General features: G+C 39.3%; 1 protein-coding gene across 1 annotated transcript in view; it reads right to left on the bottom strand.

Moving 5' to 3' along the window:
• The window catches only part of Nsd3 (nuclear receptor binding SET domain protein 3), an 84,528-nt gene that overhangs the window by 29,034 nt on the left and 38,421 nt on the right, over positions 1–17,073 (bottom strand). Inside the window, exon 2 of the mRNA XM_090353914.1 lies at positions 1,677–2,395. Within this exon, the coding sequence (XP_090210040.1) occupies positions 1,677–2,351 (675 nt within the window). The 5' untranslated portion in view covers positions 2,352–2,395. The remainder of the gene's footprint in view (positions 1–1,676; positions 2,396–17,073) is intronic.

Genomic DNA, 17,073 nt, shown 5'->3' with positions numbered 1-17,073 from the left:
TTCAGATATACTAGATATAAAATCAGGTAAATCATAAAAATAAATGTTACTAGCCATTACAGTGGCTCACGCCTGTAATCCTAGATACTCAGGAGGCTGAGATCTGAGAAACAAGGTTCAAAGCCAGCCTGGGCACAAAGGACCTGAGCCTCCCCAATTAACCTCTAGAAAATGGGAAGTGGGCTTGGCTCAAGAGTAGGTTGGTAGCCTGGAGCTGAAGAGCTAAGGAACAATGCTTAGGTCCAGGGGGGTAGAGTGGTAGCCTTGAGCTGAAGAGCTCAGGGACAGTGCCCAGACCAAATTCAAGCTCCATGACCCACAAAAATAAATAAATAAATAAATGTTACTTTCCAAATCAATGTCTAAGGAACATATTCATATCATGAACTCTTCATTCAAGAGATGATTTGTATATTTATGTAATTGCTATGCAATTACACACTGAGGCCTTAAATATTAAAAAAATTCAGCAGGTATGTATCTTAAGTTACCTACAAAGGATAACTTTTTAAAAACTGCCCAAAGTTTTAATCAATATGTATGAATGTTAACTTATTCCAATAAAGAGTTCTTCTATTACATCAGCTTTCTTTATAGTTCATACATAAGCAATGAGTGTTCCGTAAGTGCTACCAACTAGTTGATCTAAAATAAATGAAAAACCCATTTCCTTTTGCCTTTCTTCATCTTTAAAATCAGAAGTTTTAACTGGGACAGAGAGAAGGAAGAGCATTTTCCAAAACAAAATATACTCTTTACTGGGGCCAGGAGTTTGGCCTAGTGGTTAAAGTGCTTGCCTAGCATGCATGAAGACCTGGGTTCGATTTCTTGGTACCACATACACAGAAAAAAGCCGGAAGTGGTGCTGAGGCTCAAGTGGTAGAGCTCTAGCCTTGAGAAAGTCCAAGGACAGTGCTCAGGCCCTGAGCTCAAGCCCAGGACTGGCAAAAAAAAAAAAAAAGGACCGGGAGTGCTTGCCTAGCATGCAAGAAGCCCCAGATTCAATTCCTCAGTACCACATACATAGAAAAAGGACAGAAGTGGTGCTGTGATTCAAATCATAGAGTTAGCCTTGAGAAAGCCCAAGGACAGTGCTAAGGCCCCGAGCTCAAAACCCAGGACTGACAAAAGAAAGAAAAAAAAAAAGAAAAGGAAAACTAAAAAGCACAGGAGTTTGGCCAGGCTCTGGTTGCTCATATCTATAATATTATCTACTCAAGAGACTGAGATCTGAAGATTGCAGTTTAAAGCTAACCAGAGAAGAAAAGTCCAGAGGAAAAAGGCTGGAAGTGAAGGTGTGGCTCAAGTAATAGCACCAGTCTGAGTTAAAAGCCCTGGTACTGGCACTCATGCACGCACACATGCACGTGCGTGTAAAAATACATACACACACACACACACAGACAAGGAGTTTGCTATTAGAAGTAAAAAATAACTGAGGCTCTTAAGATTCTTGGTGTGTAAATGTGCTTTAAAAATTTCTTCATTCCAATGATGTCCATTCATTTAGTCAACAAATATGTACTCACAACCTATTCTAATATCCTAAGCAAAATGTAGTGATTACAAATCACTAGAAACATTCACATTCAAATAAATTTTTTTTAAAAAACACCTCTTTTGACTTCCAATAAACACAAAAATTATTTTTTTTCCAAAAAGATGTTTCAACTTACATTTTGTTCCTCTGGTTCTAATTTAGGAATTTTGTGAGCCTTGCGCTCTTCGGATCTGGCTGAGTCATGCTTGTTGCTTTTTTTCCTCTTTTCCTTTCTGCTTTCATGCTTTGACTTTGTGTGCTCACTTGCCTGTACTTCATTTAAAAGGTCTCCACAAAGAGAAGACTCAAACAATTCCCTGCCATTCTGGATAGTTTTGGTTATTTTCAGTTTAATTTCAGGTGAGCCAGTCTTCTTTGGAATCACAGTTTGTGGTACCGAAGGAGGGGGTGGTGGCTGTGGAGGGGAAGGTTTTTCCAGAATTTCATTTGGTCTTGTGTTTGGAATTTCTGAATGGTAATAGTCAGTGGGACTAAAGTTTCTAACTGCACCAAAGCCATTGGCTGACCCATTGGGATACTGATTATATGACTGGTATTTGGTTTGAGTGTCATACATGCTGATCGATGGTGGGTAGCCATTTGTGAGTGGAGGAAGATCTTCTGTTGTAGGTGGGTACTGAAAGCCTTGTTGCAAGGTAGCTTCGTATGTTGTCTGGCCACCATCTTCAACAATGTCACTGTTGTTATCAAAGGCATCCTCCTGACGGATGTTGGCGGAGTCAATGAGTTGAGGTGGTTGCTGAATTGTGTTTCCCATGATCCCTTGCATGAAAGAGAAAGAGAAATCCATTGTTCTGCTCCAGCATCCTTAACTTTCCCTTTCTCTCACCGGGCCTAAAATTAGAAAAGTGTAGATTGAAAAGTATTAATATCTTAACAGGCCATAGACCATTCAAATGAAAAGGAATTAAGCAAAAAATATTTTGAATCTAATTATCATATTTAGATATGAACAGACTTAAGTAGTTATAAAAATAGCCTACATAAAAAAAATAGCCTACATAATTTTCTGACACTGGGTAAGTATATTTTATCCTTTGGTTTTGTTTTGTTTGTGACATGGATGCAATATGTAGCTCAGGTTGGCCTTGAACTCAAGATCTTGCTATCTTAACCTTCCCATTGCTGGAATTACAGAAGTAGATCATGCAAGCAGTGGTTCATGCCTATAATATTAGTTACTCAGGAGGCTGAGATCTGAGGATCAAGGTTCAAAGCCAGCCCAGGCACAAAAGGACCTGAGACTCTTCTCTCCAATTAACCCCTAGAAAATGGGAAGTGGGGCTTGGCTCAAGGGTAGGGTCTTGAGTTGAAGAGCTCAGGGACAACACCCAGGCCCATAGTAAAGCTAAGGCGGTAGCCTTGAGTTGAAGAGCTCAGGGACAGCACCTAGGCCTAGTTCAAGCTCCATATTCACACACACACACACACGTAGAGCATCATGCCTGAAAAAATTCTTAATTACTGCCAAAATTTTAACAACTTTTACCCCTCCTTGTAATTGGGCAACACAGTATTGACATTCCTTTCTGTTTCCTAAAATAGTTTACACAAGAGTTTCCTTTAAGTTCATTCATGTTTTGTCCAGTTCTTTATGTTATTACAAAAAACAAAATCTTATTTCAAATATTTTATTTACAAAAGTAAAAAGTCCCATTTTCCAGGGGAGGGGAGAAAAAAGGAACAGGGAGAGGGGAGAGAAGAGGGTAGAAAACAAAAAAAAGACATACAGAAAAAACACACACACACACCATCCTTCAAACTATTTTTGTGCAGGTGTATAAATACATGCCTATAGGACACACACACACACATACAAAACATACCTATAGTACAACAGAATTGAAGTTTTCATAGATGCTGTAAAACTTTTCTACTGGTGATATAATACTAATCTACACGCATACCAGTTTTGTGTATAAAGATGCCCAATTCTCAACACACATGGAAGAATTTTTTTTTTTTTTTGGTGAGTCATGGGGCTTGAACTTGGCCTGGGCACTGTGCCTGAGCTCTTCAGCTCAAGGCTACCACTCTACCTCTGGGCCTAGGCATTGTCCCTGAGCTCTTCAGCACAAGACTATGGTCCACCCTACCCTTGAGCCAAGCCCCACTTCCTGTTTTCTAGAGGTTAATTGGAGATAAGAGTCTCAGATCCTTTTGTCCCCGGGCTGGCTTTGAATCTTGATCCTCAGATCTCAGTCTCCTCAGTAGCTAGGATTACAGGTGTGAGCCACTGAGTCCAGCTCTATTTAATGAGTAGCAAGCATATACAGAGAATTATCTGAAGGCATTTATAAAATGCACTTTTCGGACCAGGCATGGTGATACCAGCTTGGAGAGACAGAGATTAGGAAAACAGTGGTCCAAGGCCAACCAGGCAAAAATGTTTTAACAAGGCGCCCATCTCAACAAATAAAATGGATTTGTTCTGTGCACCTACAATCCCAACTATGTGGAAGGCCATAGGTAAGAAGCCTGCGATTGGAGGCCAGTTCTAAGCAAAATATAGGAGACTATCTAAAAAATTAAAGCAAAAATGGATGGGAGGCATGGCTCAAGTGTTAGGGTATCTGGCTAGCAAGCACAAGATTTAGAGTTCAATCCCCAATAGGGCCAAAAGAACAACTACCTAACAAAACGCATGTTTTAGGGTCCATCTCTTAGGATTCTCATTTAATAAAATGTGCAGTGAGGCCCATAGTACTAGTATTTTATTTTTACTTTATTGTGTCAGTCCTGGGGCTGAAACTTAGGGCTTGTATGCTATCACTCAGCCTTTTCTATTCAAGACTAACATACCCTACCTCTTGAGCTAAAGCTCCACTTCTGGCATTTTGGTGGCTAATTGGAGATAAGTGTCTCATAGGCTTTTTTGCCTAGGCAAAGGGCTAGAGCTCTACCACTTGAACCTCAACACCACTCCTGGTTTTTTCTGTGTATGTTGTACCAGGGAATTGAACCCAGAGCTTCATGCATGGTAGGCAAGCAGTCTACCACTAGATCATGCTCTCAGTCCCCCAGGCTGGCTTTGAACTGCAATCCTCAGATCCCGTCTTCGCTCAGGTTGAGTAGTGAGTAGATTACAGGTGTGAGCCAGTGTATTTGGCAGTGTACTGAGTATTTTTAAATCAGCTGATTCTGATGGGTATTTTTAATTAGAACATTGCACTATAATCTAGTCTTTACATCATAATCTTACATTTACTGAAACCCTCTAGATGGTATCTGAAGATGCCACAGTTATGTAGCAATGTCAAAATGTAGACAAACACCTGCTTTATAATAAGGCTTGACAAATCAGTGGGGCTGTGGCTCCAAGGGTAGGGCAGTAGCCTTGAGCTGAAGAGCTCAGAGACAGTACCCAGGCCCAGAGTTCAAGCCCCACAACTGACCCCCCCCCCAAAAAAAGACAAAAAAAATTAAGTCATAAGGCTTAACAGTCTAAATCTCAAAATAAAAGACTGATGAACATGCTGGGTGCCAATGGCTTGTGCCTGTAATCCTAACTGCTTAGGAAGCTGAAATCTGAGGATCATAGTTTAAAGCCAGCCCCAGCAGGAAAGTCCATGAGATTCTTATTTCCAATTAACCAATAAAAAAGGGGGAAGCAGAGCTGTTGCTCAAATGGTAGAGTGCAAGCCTTGAGCAAAAAAGTTCAGAAACAGTGTCTACAACTAGAGAAAAAACCAACACCTTGCTATTCAGGAGGCTGAGATCTGAGAATCATGATTCAAAGACAGCCTCAGCATGAAAGTCCATAGCAAAAAGCTAGAAGTAGAGCTGGAGCTTTCTGAGCTTCTAGTTCAGGTTGTAATATGCTAGCTAGCCTTGAACGTAAAAACTCAGGAACAGTGTCTAGGCTTTGAATTCAAGCCCCAGGACTAGCACAGAGAAAATAAAATTAATGAATGCTCTATTATTTTACTATTTAATCTAGAAAGCTGTAGTGCAGAAGGAAGAAACAGGTTTTTACTAGTGTAACAGCTTCAATGAACTGACTGTAGCTATCTGGAAAACTGTGAAGGATTCTAAAGCTACACAGTACCATTTCAATTCTATGACCTATTACTAGTATCTACTACCTTAGTTGTAAGTAGGATTTGCCACAATGATGAAGCAAGAAACCCAAAACAACAAAGGGAATACAGAAATAAACACTGATGGTACACTTTCCAAAGTATATCCATCCAACCATACAGTTCGTTTCTTCTAATGTGAATAAACAGTGTTCTGACTTCTAAAATTACAAGAGTACACACAAAAGTCAAACTCTACACTGGGGGCATTCAGAGGTAGACAGTAGCCAATATGCTCATTTTTAACATGTCCTTTACTTACTTACTTACCTTACTTATTCCCAGTTCTGGGGCTTGACTCAGGGCCTGGGCATTGTCCCTGAGCTTCTCTGTGCTCAAAACTAGCACTCTACCATTTGAGCCACAGTGCCACTTCTGGCTTTCTCTGTTTATGTGGTAATAAAGAATCAAACCCAGGGCTTTGTGTGTGCTGGGCAAGCACTCTACCACTAAGCCACATTCCCAGACTAATTTATTTATTTATTTTGTGCCAGTCAATTCAGGGCCTGGGTTGCTGTCCTTGAGCTTTTTTACTCAAGGCTAGCGCTCTACCATTTGAGCCACAGTGTTTGGAGAGTTAACTAGAGATAAATCTCACAGACATTCCTGTTCAGCTGGCTTTGAATATAATCCTCAGATCTTCGCTTCCTGAATAGCTCGGATTACAGGAATGAGCCACCAGCAACAGGCTTCAGGTATTTTTTTATATATATTATCTCATTTAGTCATCATGACACTCCACAAAGGAGACACTATGATTCCTGGTTCATGGGTTAAAAAGTTCACAAAGCACAGGGAAAGATCTGTACTTTGAATGTGGCATACCTAACTCTAAAGTCCATGATTTTCTAGCACTATACCCTTTCTGCTTTCCTAGCACTATACCATTTCTGCTTTCCTATCTATTAGCCTCTAGAGAATTCATTTCCTTTGTTTATGAACTTTATTTCTTGACAACTGTCAAAATTACCATTCTAATGGCTGCTATGAACATTTACATAGCACTGTACATGTAATCCTCCCAACATCTTGTAGGTAGACAGTATCTTTTATTACAAGTGGGAACTAGAAGCACAGCAAAAGTAAACGTAGTTCATAATCAATTGACAGGGCTAGGCTTCAGCTCAGCAATCAAGTTCATCCATGCTCTAGTCAATATGCCACACTTGCTGACAACCTAGGTAGATGTTAGAAATCATTACACATACACAGCTTACAAACTGAATCCTTATCCTAATCTGACCTGTAAAAGTATATAGCTCATAGCAACAAATATAAGAAGGGAACACACATGAAACAACTGTTTAGGCAGAACTTAAAGTTTTCATTTAATTAAGTGAAGTAAGCCAGACCCAAAGAAACATAGGCTGGCTGGAGCAGTGGCTCACACCTGTAATCCTAGCTACTCAGAAGACTGGTTCAAAGCCAGCCCAGGCTCAAAAGGACCTGAGGCTCTTATCTCCAATCAACCACTAGAAAACAGGAAGTTGGACTTGGCTAAAGGGTAGGGAGGTAGCCTTGAACGAAAGAGCTCAGAGACAGTGCCCAGGCTCAGTTCTAGCCTCATGACCCACCAAAAAAAAAAAGAAAAAGAAACAAAGGCTCCATGGTTTCACTTATTTGTAATAATTAGTATATGTTTAGGATTGTTCTAGCAGAGGATTAAAATAGCTCAACAGCTATGTACATATGACCAGATAAAATGATGCTAATCAAAATGATCTCCAAGACATGTAAACAAGAGGTTTCGCTTTATTGTTTTTAATGTACTGTGTGAAGTTATTTCTTTAATTTTTCCCCCTTTGGTTTATCCCCTGTTGTCACTGTTTTTGATTTTAGTATCCTGTGTCTTCTATGGTAACAACAAAATGGTAAGACAAAGGGCAAAGGGTGAACCAATCCAACAGTGATACAAAATATTATGTTGGAAATAAACTTTTACAATTGATGGGGATGGGGGGAAGAAGAGGGGGAGAAAAACATGGGAGGGGATAATCATGTTCAACAAGAAATGTACTCATGGGGCTGGGAGTTTGGTCTAGTGGTAGAGTGCTTGTCTAGTATGCATGAAGACCCAGGTTTGATTCCTTGGTACCATATACATAGAAAAAGCTGGAAGTGGTGCTGTAGCTCAAGTGGTAGAGCACTTGAGAAAGTGCAAGGACAGTACTCAGTCCCTGAGTTCCAACTCCAAGACTGGCAAAAAAAGAAAAAAATATATACTCATTACCTTATGCATATAGCTATAACCCCTTTGTATATCACCTTTACAATAAAATTTTTGAAGGTCTCATTTATACTTTGAACTTGAAGGCACATGAATGACAAGACACATTTTTTTGTTTCCCTGTCATGTACAAGATCCGTTTCCAGGTAGCCCCAAATTAGTTTTTCAGACATGTGTAGACTAGTTTCCAATGCTTCTGATTTACTTCCAAACACAATCTTTAAGAAGTTTGATGTTGGCCTGAAATGTGGCTTAGAGGTAGTGCCTGCCTAGCATGCATGAAGCCTTGAGTTTGATTCTTCAGTAGTACTCCAACAGAAAAGGCCAGAAGTAGCACTGTGGCTCAAGTGGTAGAGTGGTAGCCTTGAACAAAAGCAGCTCAGAGACAGTGTCCAGGCCCTGAGTTCAAGCCCAGGAATGGCAAGGAAAAAAAATTGACGTACCCTCCTCCACTTTTCATTTTACTTTAAACTAAGGCAAGAAACAACATGACTATCTTAACAATTACTGAAGGGTTTCCAGTTAAGAATGTTTTCACATTTGGGGTGGTACTGGACATTAAGCCCAGGATCTCAGAAATGCTTCACCTGAGCCACATCTCCAGCCCTATATGTATTTTTACTTGATCCATAAAACAACTCCTGAAGGCTAACAGGGCAGGTGTACTTGTTAGACAACTACACTGAATACCTGAGACACTGACTTTTCTGAGACTATCAAACTAAATAATTAGGCTTGAAAAAGAATCAACTGAGTTCTAATGGTGTGCTTCCTAACCACACCCGTCCACAATTGCATTGCCAGAATGTAACTGACAACTGCAAGATGAGCACATCCTTGAGTTATACAATGAAAACTGTAGCCTGTCTTTCACTTAACTTCCCCTTCAGACTACCCAAATTTGTCACTGCTTTTGCTGTTTTTATAGTTTCCCAGGTTAGAAATCTCAAGCTCCCTTTCTGTTAAGCCATAAAACAAGTCTAAGCAAGTCTTATAGTTTCTTCTTCAGAAATTTCTCTGATTTCTTTTTTGGTCTATGCCCATATAAAAATCAAGCACTATATTCTAAAATATGAAGTGGTTTTCTTTTTTCTTCTTCTTTGTTTTTGCCAGTCCTGGGGCTTAAACTCAAGGCCTGAGCACTATTCTTGGGCTTTCTTAAGGCTAGAACTCTATCACTTGAGCCACAACACCACTGCTGGCTTTTCCATGTATGTGGTACTGAGGAAACGAACCCAGGTCTTTGGGCATGCTAGGCAAGCACTCTACCACTAGGCCAAACTCCCAGCCCATGATAGTAGTTTTCTTGATATTTAATATTTCATCTTCTGCCTCCTTTTTTGGGGGGGGGCAGTATCAAGTTTCAATGCAAGGCCTTGAACTAATTTGGCTTGCTCGGTCAGCTTCTGTTTTGCCACTTGAGTAAATTAACTGGATTTTTCTCTTTTCATTTTTGATGGTACTGGGGTTGGACACAAGGCTTTTGGATTCACTTGGTTGGTGTTCTACCCCTGGAGCCATGCCTCTAGGCCCTGTGTTTTGCTATTTATTTTGGACCTGGAGTCTATCAGACTATTCTGCCTGGGCTGGCTCCAAATTGTGATTCTCTGGATTTCAGCCTCCTGAGTAACTAGAATTATGAGCATGAGGCCCCGGTGCCTGGCTAAATGATAGTTCTTGAAACCAAATCTCAGTAAGTGTATTCTCAATCTTATAAAGGAAATCATTTCCATTTTACCTACAAAGAATGGAGCTGAAAATGATCAAGTGGTTTTTCCCTAATTCACATAGCCAACATAAGTTGAAAAAGATGGTAATTTAGATCTTCTAACACCAATACATGGCAGCTCCTACTATCCAAGTCCTACTTTTTTTTTTTACAAAGTGTTATTATTTTATTTATATATTACAAAAGCAAAGTTTCATTCACAATATGAACTACATACCATAGTTATTTTAGCATTAAACTGCTTTCTGGACCCTTAAAGAATAAAGTGGATTTTACAACCATAATGCAAGATTTATGCATTGCATACAAAATATGTTCTTTACTTAAAGTACATATAAACGAAAAAAAGTTCTAGAAAGCATACAACCTCTAAGACTAATGAAAAAGTCTTTAGCAAGGAATTTAATTTTAATGACATTTAATTTTTAATAATTTCCATTTGACAAATATTTTTACAAAAATTGAAGTGAAGTTTATTTTTTATTTTAGTAGTAATTCCCTTTGTCAAACAATTCTGCAGATGAATGGTAAACATTTATTTCTAACATGAAATAGCATTGGAAATACCCAGTGGAATTTTCAAAGTAAAGTCTAGCCTTCACTTGAATTTCAAGAAGTTGTAGTTATATTACATTAGTAAAATATGAAATAAAATTATTCCCTGTTCACTACTACACTGTTGGTGGGAGTGCAAACTCAGTCAACCACTATGGAAAGCAGTATGGCAGTGCCTCAAAAGGCTAAACATAGAACTCCCCTATGACCCAGCAATTCCACTACTTGGCATTTACCCAACCATCCAGAATCTAGGGCATACTAAATCCACTAGCACAACAATTTCACTGCAGCATTATTCACGATAGCAAAGACATGGAACCAACCTAGATGTCCCTCAGTTGATGAGTGGATCAACAAGTTGTGGTATTTGTACACAATGGAATTCTATGCTGCTGTCAGAAAGAATGACATCGACCCATTTGTTAGGAAATGGAAAGACTTAGAAAAAATCATATTAAGTGAAATAAGCCAGACTCAAAGGAACTTAGGCTCAATGGTTTCCTTCATTTGTCATAATCAGTAGAAACCTTGGGCTCTACTAGCAGAGATCTGCAATAGAGCAAAACCTAGATACATAAAGCCATATAGTATGAAGCTAATTGAAAGGACCTCCAGGATATTGAAACAAAAGCCATATAATGAATGATTGTTGTCCTTAATGTACTATGTTTTCCCCCATCTCCTTTGCTGTCCCTTGGGTATCTCATATTGTTACAGTATCTCACTTTGTTATCTGATATATTGAATTTATTTGTATTTGGTTATCTGAAACTTGATAAGGAAGGGGGGAAAACCAATACCGGGAGTGGGTGGTGGGTGGGGGGAGGGTAATGGGTAACAAGACATGTGAATTAATGCACCTTCTATCTGGCAAATATCATGTAACCCTTTTATTAATTACAATAAAAATACATAAAAAACAAAAAAATTATTCCCTGTTAATCTCTTCACAGTTTCTTAAAAATATATTAGTGGAGATAAATTATCTACCAACTTTAAAAATCTAAACTTATATGTTCACTGAACAAAAATAAATTTAGTTTCAGAACATTGCCTGTTAATGGCAAAGTACTATAAATAGTGCATGTTAAACTTTTCCTAACTTATTTCTATAAAATATTTGAGGAAAAATGAGAGGAACATATTCAATCTGTAAGGGACGATCCTAATATCTTTCCAAATACAGAAATTAACTCAAGAAATTCAAATAAAATCTAAATCTTAAAAGTGAAGCTCCAAAAAAGTTTCAAAGGTAGATTAGCTTCAGAAATTTTAGTGCATTTACAATTGTAACCTGTAAGCATCAATACCTTTGGGATACGTACGCCACATCGATGACCCAAATGCTTAGTAACAGCTCCTCTTATTATTAAACTATCCAATAATAAACTCTTCTAATTCGATCTGAAAGGGTCCTTAGTCTTTTCCTTTTAACAAATTATAACATCAATTTATCAGCTGTCTAAGTCAGAAACCTGGGAATCATAAGACACCTTTTTCCTTCACTCCCACTCTTTTTTTTTTTTTTTTCCCAGTCCTAGGGTTGGACTCAGGGCTTGAGAACTGTCCCTGGATTTTCTCAAAGCTAGGGCTCTACCCCTTGAGCCACAGCACCACTTCTGGCTTTTTGCTATGTATGCGGTACCGAGGAATCGAACCTGGGTCTTCGTGCATGCTAGGCAAGCACTCTACCACTAGGCCAAACTCCCGGCCCCCACTCCCACTCTTATACAATCTATCAGCAAATTGCTTGAATTTTATTTCCCAAGAAAATAACTATTTCATCTTATCTCTGAATGAAATCTCACCTAATTTATCCCAGTTACCTTCTCAGTCTCCTGCTTTTCTGCTCTCCATTATCTACTCTCCCACAGAACATCTAGTAATCTTTCAAAAAACAAATCCAGCTCGCCTAGCATGCATGAAGCCCTAGGTTCAATTCCTCTATACCACATACTCAGAAAAAGTCAGAAGTGAGCTGTGGCTCAAGTGGCAGAGCACTAGCCTTGAGCAAAAAGTGTCCAAGGACAGTGCCCTATCCTTGAGTTCAAGCTCTAGGACTGGGAAAATTTTTTTAATATATTTTTTATTGTAATTAATAGAAGGGTTACATGATAGGAAAAAATTAAAAAAAAAAAAAAAACTAATCCAGGGGCCGGGAGTTTGGCTTAATGGTTAAAGTGCTTGCCTAGCATGCATGAAGACCCGGGTTCGATTCCTTGGTACCACATACATAGAAAAAAGCTGGAAGTGGTGCTGAGGCTCAAGTGGTAGAGCTCTAGCCTTGAGAAAGTCCAAGGACAGTGCTCAGGCCCTGAGCTCAAGCCCAGGACTGGCAAAAAAAAAAAAAAAAAAACAACTAATCCAACAATGTAATCCCCTCAAAATCGAACACAATAAGGAAAAACTACTACACATAACAGATGAATTTCATAAATGGCAAAAACAATGATTCCATTTATACAGCACAAACTTTGGTTTTATTTATATAAAGTTAAAACACATGATAAAATTAAAACTAAATCCATGGTAAAAGCTGTCAGAATACTTGCTTATGGAGGAAGAAGGGACTGTGAACACTGAAGAGAATCATGAGAGCAGTTTCTGGCTTGCTAATAATTTTCAACATTACTTTAGATAGTGTTACACAATTTATAAAAGGAGACAAAACGAAAGAATAAACCTTTTAATGCCTTCCTGCTGCACTCAAATATAAATCAAACTACTTCTACCCAGAAAGCCACTGAATGGTCAGGCCTCAGCTTAAATTTCCATGACCATCTAGCAATATTTGCTGCTGCACTTATTGTACTCACTAGCTTCTTTTCAGTTCCTCAAATGTGCCAAGTTCATTTGTTTCGAGGTCTCACTACATAGCCGGAGCTGGTCTGGAATTCATGATCTCTCACCTCTCAGTAGTGCTAGGATTGGCTAGGCACCAGTGGTTCATGTCTGTAATCCTAGCTACTCAGGAGGCTGAGCTCTAAGGATCTGAGGCACGAAAGTCTCAAGCCCCACAACCACAAAAAAAAAAAAAAAAAAAAAAGAAAAGAAGAAAGAAGAAGTATGCCACCACTCCTTGAAAAACAATTTGAACTTTTAGGTGTACAGCTCTTATCTAATCAGCCCTCGTGCCCCAGAGGGATCTTCTGAGGTTCACAGCTCACTCTATTCACTTAAGCCTGCTGTCTTTCCCTCATAGCCCTTTACCATAATACACATTACAGAGACATAGTTGGTTTCTTGTTGTCTGTCTCACCAGCCGACATGTTCTGTAAAGATATTCAATAACAGACACTCAATCCTGTTCAACTAATGAATCCTGTTCAAAGACATCATAACCATTTTCCATCCTTTATCTGATAAATTTCTGGGTAATTAAGCTTTCAAAACAACTTAGCTTATCCACAAACTTCTTTTTTATTCCCCCCTGTGCCTGGGACTTAACTCTGGGCCTGGGTGCTGTCCCTGAGCTCTTTGGCTCAAGGCTACCACCCTACCCCTTGAGCCAAAGTACTACTTCCAGTTTTCTAGTGGTTAATTGGAGTTTCACAGGGCCGGGAGGGTGGCTCACGCTTGTAATCCTAGCTATGATTTGAGGATCAAGGTTCAAAGCTAGCCCGGCACAAGGGTAGGACAGTAGCCTTGACCTGAAGAGTTCAGGGACAGTGCCCAGGCCAAGGTCAAGACAGTTCAAGCTCCATGACCCACAAAAAAAGTTTCACGGGGACTGGGAGTTTGGCCTAGTGGTAGAGTGTTTGCCTAGTATGCACGAAGATCTGGGTTCAATTCCTTGGTACCACACAGAAAAAGTCAGAAGTGGTACTGTGGCTCAAATGGTAGAGCTCTAGCCTTGAAAAAGCCCAAGGACAGTGCTCAAGCCCTGAGTACAAGCCCCAGGACTGGCAAAAAAAAAAAAAAAATGAGGCTTATTGTAAAAGAAAAATAAGCTAGACATCAATGGCTCAGGCTCATGCCTATAATCCTAGCCTCAGGAAGCAGAGGTCTGAGGATTGTGGTTTGAAGCCAGCCTAGGCAGAAAAGTCTATGAGACTAGACTAATCTCCAATACGATCCCAAAAAGCCAGAAGTAGCAGTATAGCTCAAGTGGGAGAGCACTCACCTTGAAAAAGCTCAGGGACAATACCCAACCCCTGAGTTCAAGCCCAGGACCAGCTACGCAAACAAACAAACAAATAAAATATTTGACACCTGTGGTTATACAACTGTTCTTACATAAAAGTATCAAAATAATTCAGAAGGAAATCAAAGTCATTTCAACAAATGGAACTGAGATGTTTATAAACAAGAGTGAACATCAATGTTTACTTTATATTATTCATAAATAACCAATTAACTCATAAGATTAAATAGCCAAGTCGAGAAGCCTAACATTTCTACACTAAAACACAGGAAACGACTTTGAATCAGACAAAGGACACAGGACATAAATATCATAAACTAGAAAGAAGATTAATAAAATGGACTTCAAAGTGAAAAGGTAAATTACAAGCAGGAGCTACTGCAAAATATATCTAACAGGCTAGAGGATATGTTTATGAAGGAAGTGGTTTAATGAGACAGGTTCTTACTATGTTGCCCAAGTCTCCTTGAACTTCTGGGCTCAAGGGATCTTCAAGGGATCTTTAACTGTGATCCACAAATCTCAACTTCCTGAGTAGGCTCATGCATGAGCCTCCAGTACCCAGCTATATCACTGATTTTGTATTTCAGTCTGGCAACAGCAACCTTTAAACAGCAGACACACTGAAAGGATTTTGAAGGCCAGGACCTTACAAATGAGGGTCTCTACTGTACACTGTGCCTAAGAGCACAGGCTCCAACTTACACAGCTGGGCTCAAAGCCAACCTAAGGCATGTGAGCTACATGATTTTAGGGAGCTTATTTAATATCTACAAACCTTCCTACAATCCTTTATTCAGACACAGTGGATACTTAGGGGATTGCCTGGCTTGTGTGGGGTGTTGGAAGAATTAAAGAGTTAATCCATGAACAGTATTAAGGGCAATACCTGGGGTATGCTTAGGACTCAACAGTTGCTTGGCTACTCTTAACTGACACAATGCTAGACACACAAAATGGATTAAAAAAATAAATAAAACTTGACAAAATCTGACTTAAAGAAATTTACAATCTCTTTAGAAAAGAAGTAGTGAATAATGTGAAACAAAAGGCAACTAAGAATTAATTGTATTACCACTAGTTGTAACAGACACTTGAGGTAAGGGTGGCAAGGTTGTGAAAAGATAGGCTGGGGAAGTTAGAGGGTCTTCTACACACTATATTAAAATCACTTTTACAACTTCATCCTCAAAAAATTACTAAGACTGTATGCCTAATTTGTATTACCAAACACAATGGTAATAATATTGGTAACACTGATTATAGTAAGACTAACACTGAAGACTTACTATGTATCAACACTACCCTAATAGTTTTATTTTACATTGCTGTATTACTTAACTCCATTAAATACTCCTTTGTACCATAACTATCTCCATTGCATAAATGGAGTTCTATGTGTGGTATTGGAGAATTCAAAAGCACACTCTATCCCACAGCAGCATCAACTCTGAATAAGCAAGCATATTTTCCACAATCCTTAAATGTAGTAAACAAGTAACAGCAACACAAACCCCACAGCACACTTTTACTCTCCTCCCCAGAGTTAGCAGTACAGTGGGAGACTAACTGTACTGGCCTTCCACGTAGTCTTTTTTTTTTTTTGCCTGTCGTGGGACTTGAACTCTGGCCTGGGTGCTGTCCCTGAACTCTTCAGTTCAAGGCTACCACCCAACCCCCTGAGCCACAGTGCCACTTCCAGTTTTCTAGTGGTCAACTGAAGAGTCTCACCGTCTTTTTGCCTGGGTGGCTTTGAACCAGGATCCTCATATTCAGCCTCCTGAGTAACTAGGATTACAGGTGTGAGCCACCCTGCCTGGCTTCTTCTTCGGCTTTTTTTTTTTTTTTTTGCCAGTCCAGTCTTGAGTTCCAGGCCTGAGCACCGGTCCTTGGGCTTTTTCTTTTCTCATATATTTTTTATTGTAATGACTAGAAGGGTTATATTATATTCACCAGATAGAAGGTGCATTACTTCACAAACACTGACACCCTTTCTCATCTCTTGGTCCCCATTTCCCTTCCCCAACACCCGCCCCTCATCTTGTTTTCCCCCCTTCCCTATCCTATTTCAAATAACCAAATAAGCATATATACAATATATCAGATAACGACGTAAAATACTGTAACAATATGAGATAACCAAGAGACAGCAAGAGAGATGAGAAATATATATCCTGGAGGTCCTTTCATTTAGTGTCATACTATATGGCCTTATGTATCTAGGTTATACTCTCTTGTAAATCTCTGCTAGGAGAGCCCAGTCCTTGGGCTTTTTCAAGGCTAGAGCTCTACCACTTGAGCCAAAGCACCGCTTCCTACTTTTTCCATATATGTGGTACTGAGGAATTGAGCCCAAGTCTTCAATGCATGCTAGGCAAGCACTCTACCACTAGGCCAAACTTCCGGCCCCCTTCCACCTATTCTTATCTGTACTTTCAAGTAAATGAAATCATTACATAATTTCTGAAAAATTCTCTAGTAAGAAAAGGATAAAATCAGGCAATGAATAACTTTTTTTTTAACTGCATTGATGCTGTTCACGGACAGTTTTACAGTTTTTCTCCCAGCTTATTCACGGGAGGAGTAATAATGGAAAAGCTTACCGATCCCTAAAGCCAAATCACAGGGAAAAAAAGACTCATGCCAGACCTTTCAGTGAATAGCTAGAGAACATAAATATCAAGTAAATACAACCCCATGTTGAATTATAGTTCTAACCACTTTAACAAATACATGAAATAAAGTTTCAGTACGATGTACATTTATTGGATTATC

This window comes from Megascapheus bottae, chromosome 20 (genome assembly GCF_031878675.1).
Source record: "Megascapheus bottae isolate mThoBot1 chromosome 20, mThoBot2.hap1, whole genome shotgun sequence".
NCBI lineage: Eukaryota > Metazoa > Chordata > Mammalia > Rodentia > Geomyidae > Megascapheus > Megascapheus bottae.
Note: the sequence above shows the minus strand (reverse complement) of the source record. Positions and strands in the feature narration are given on the sequence as shown.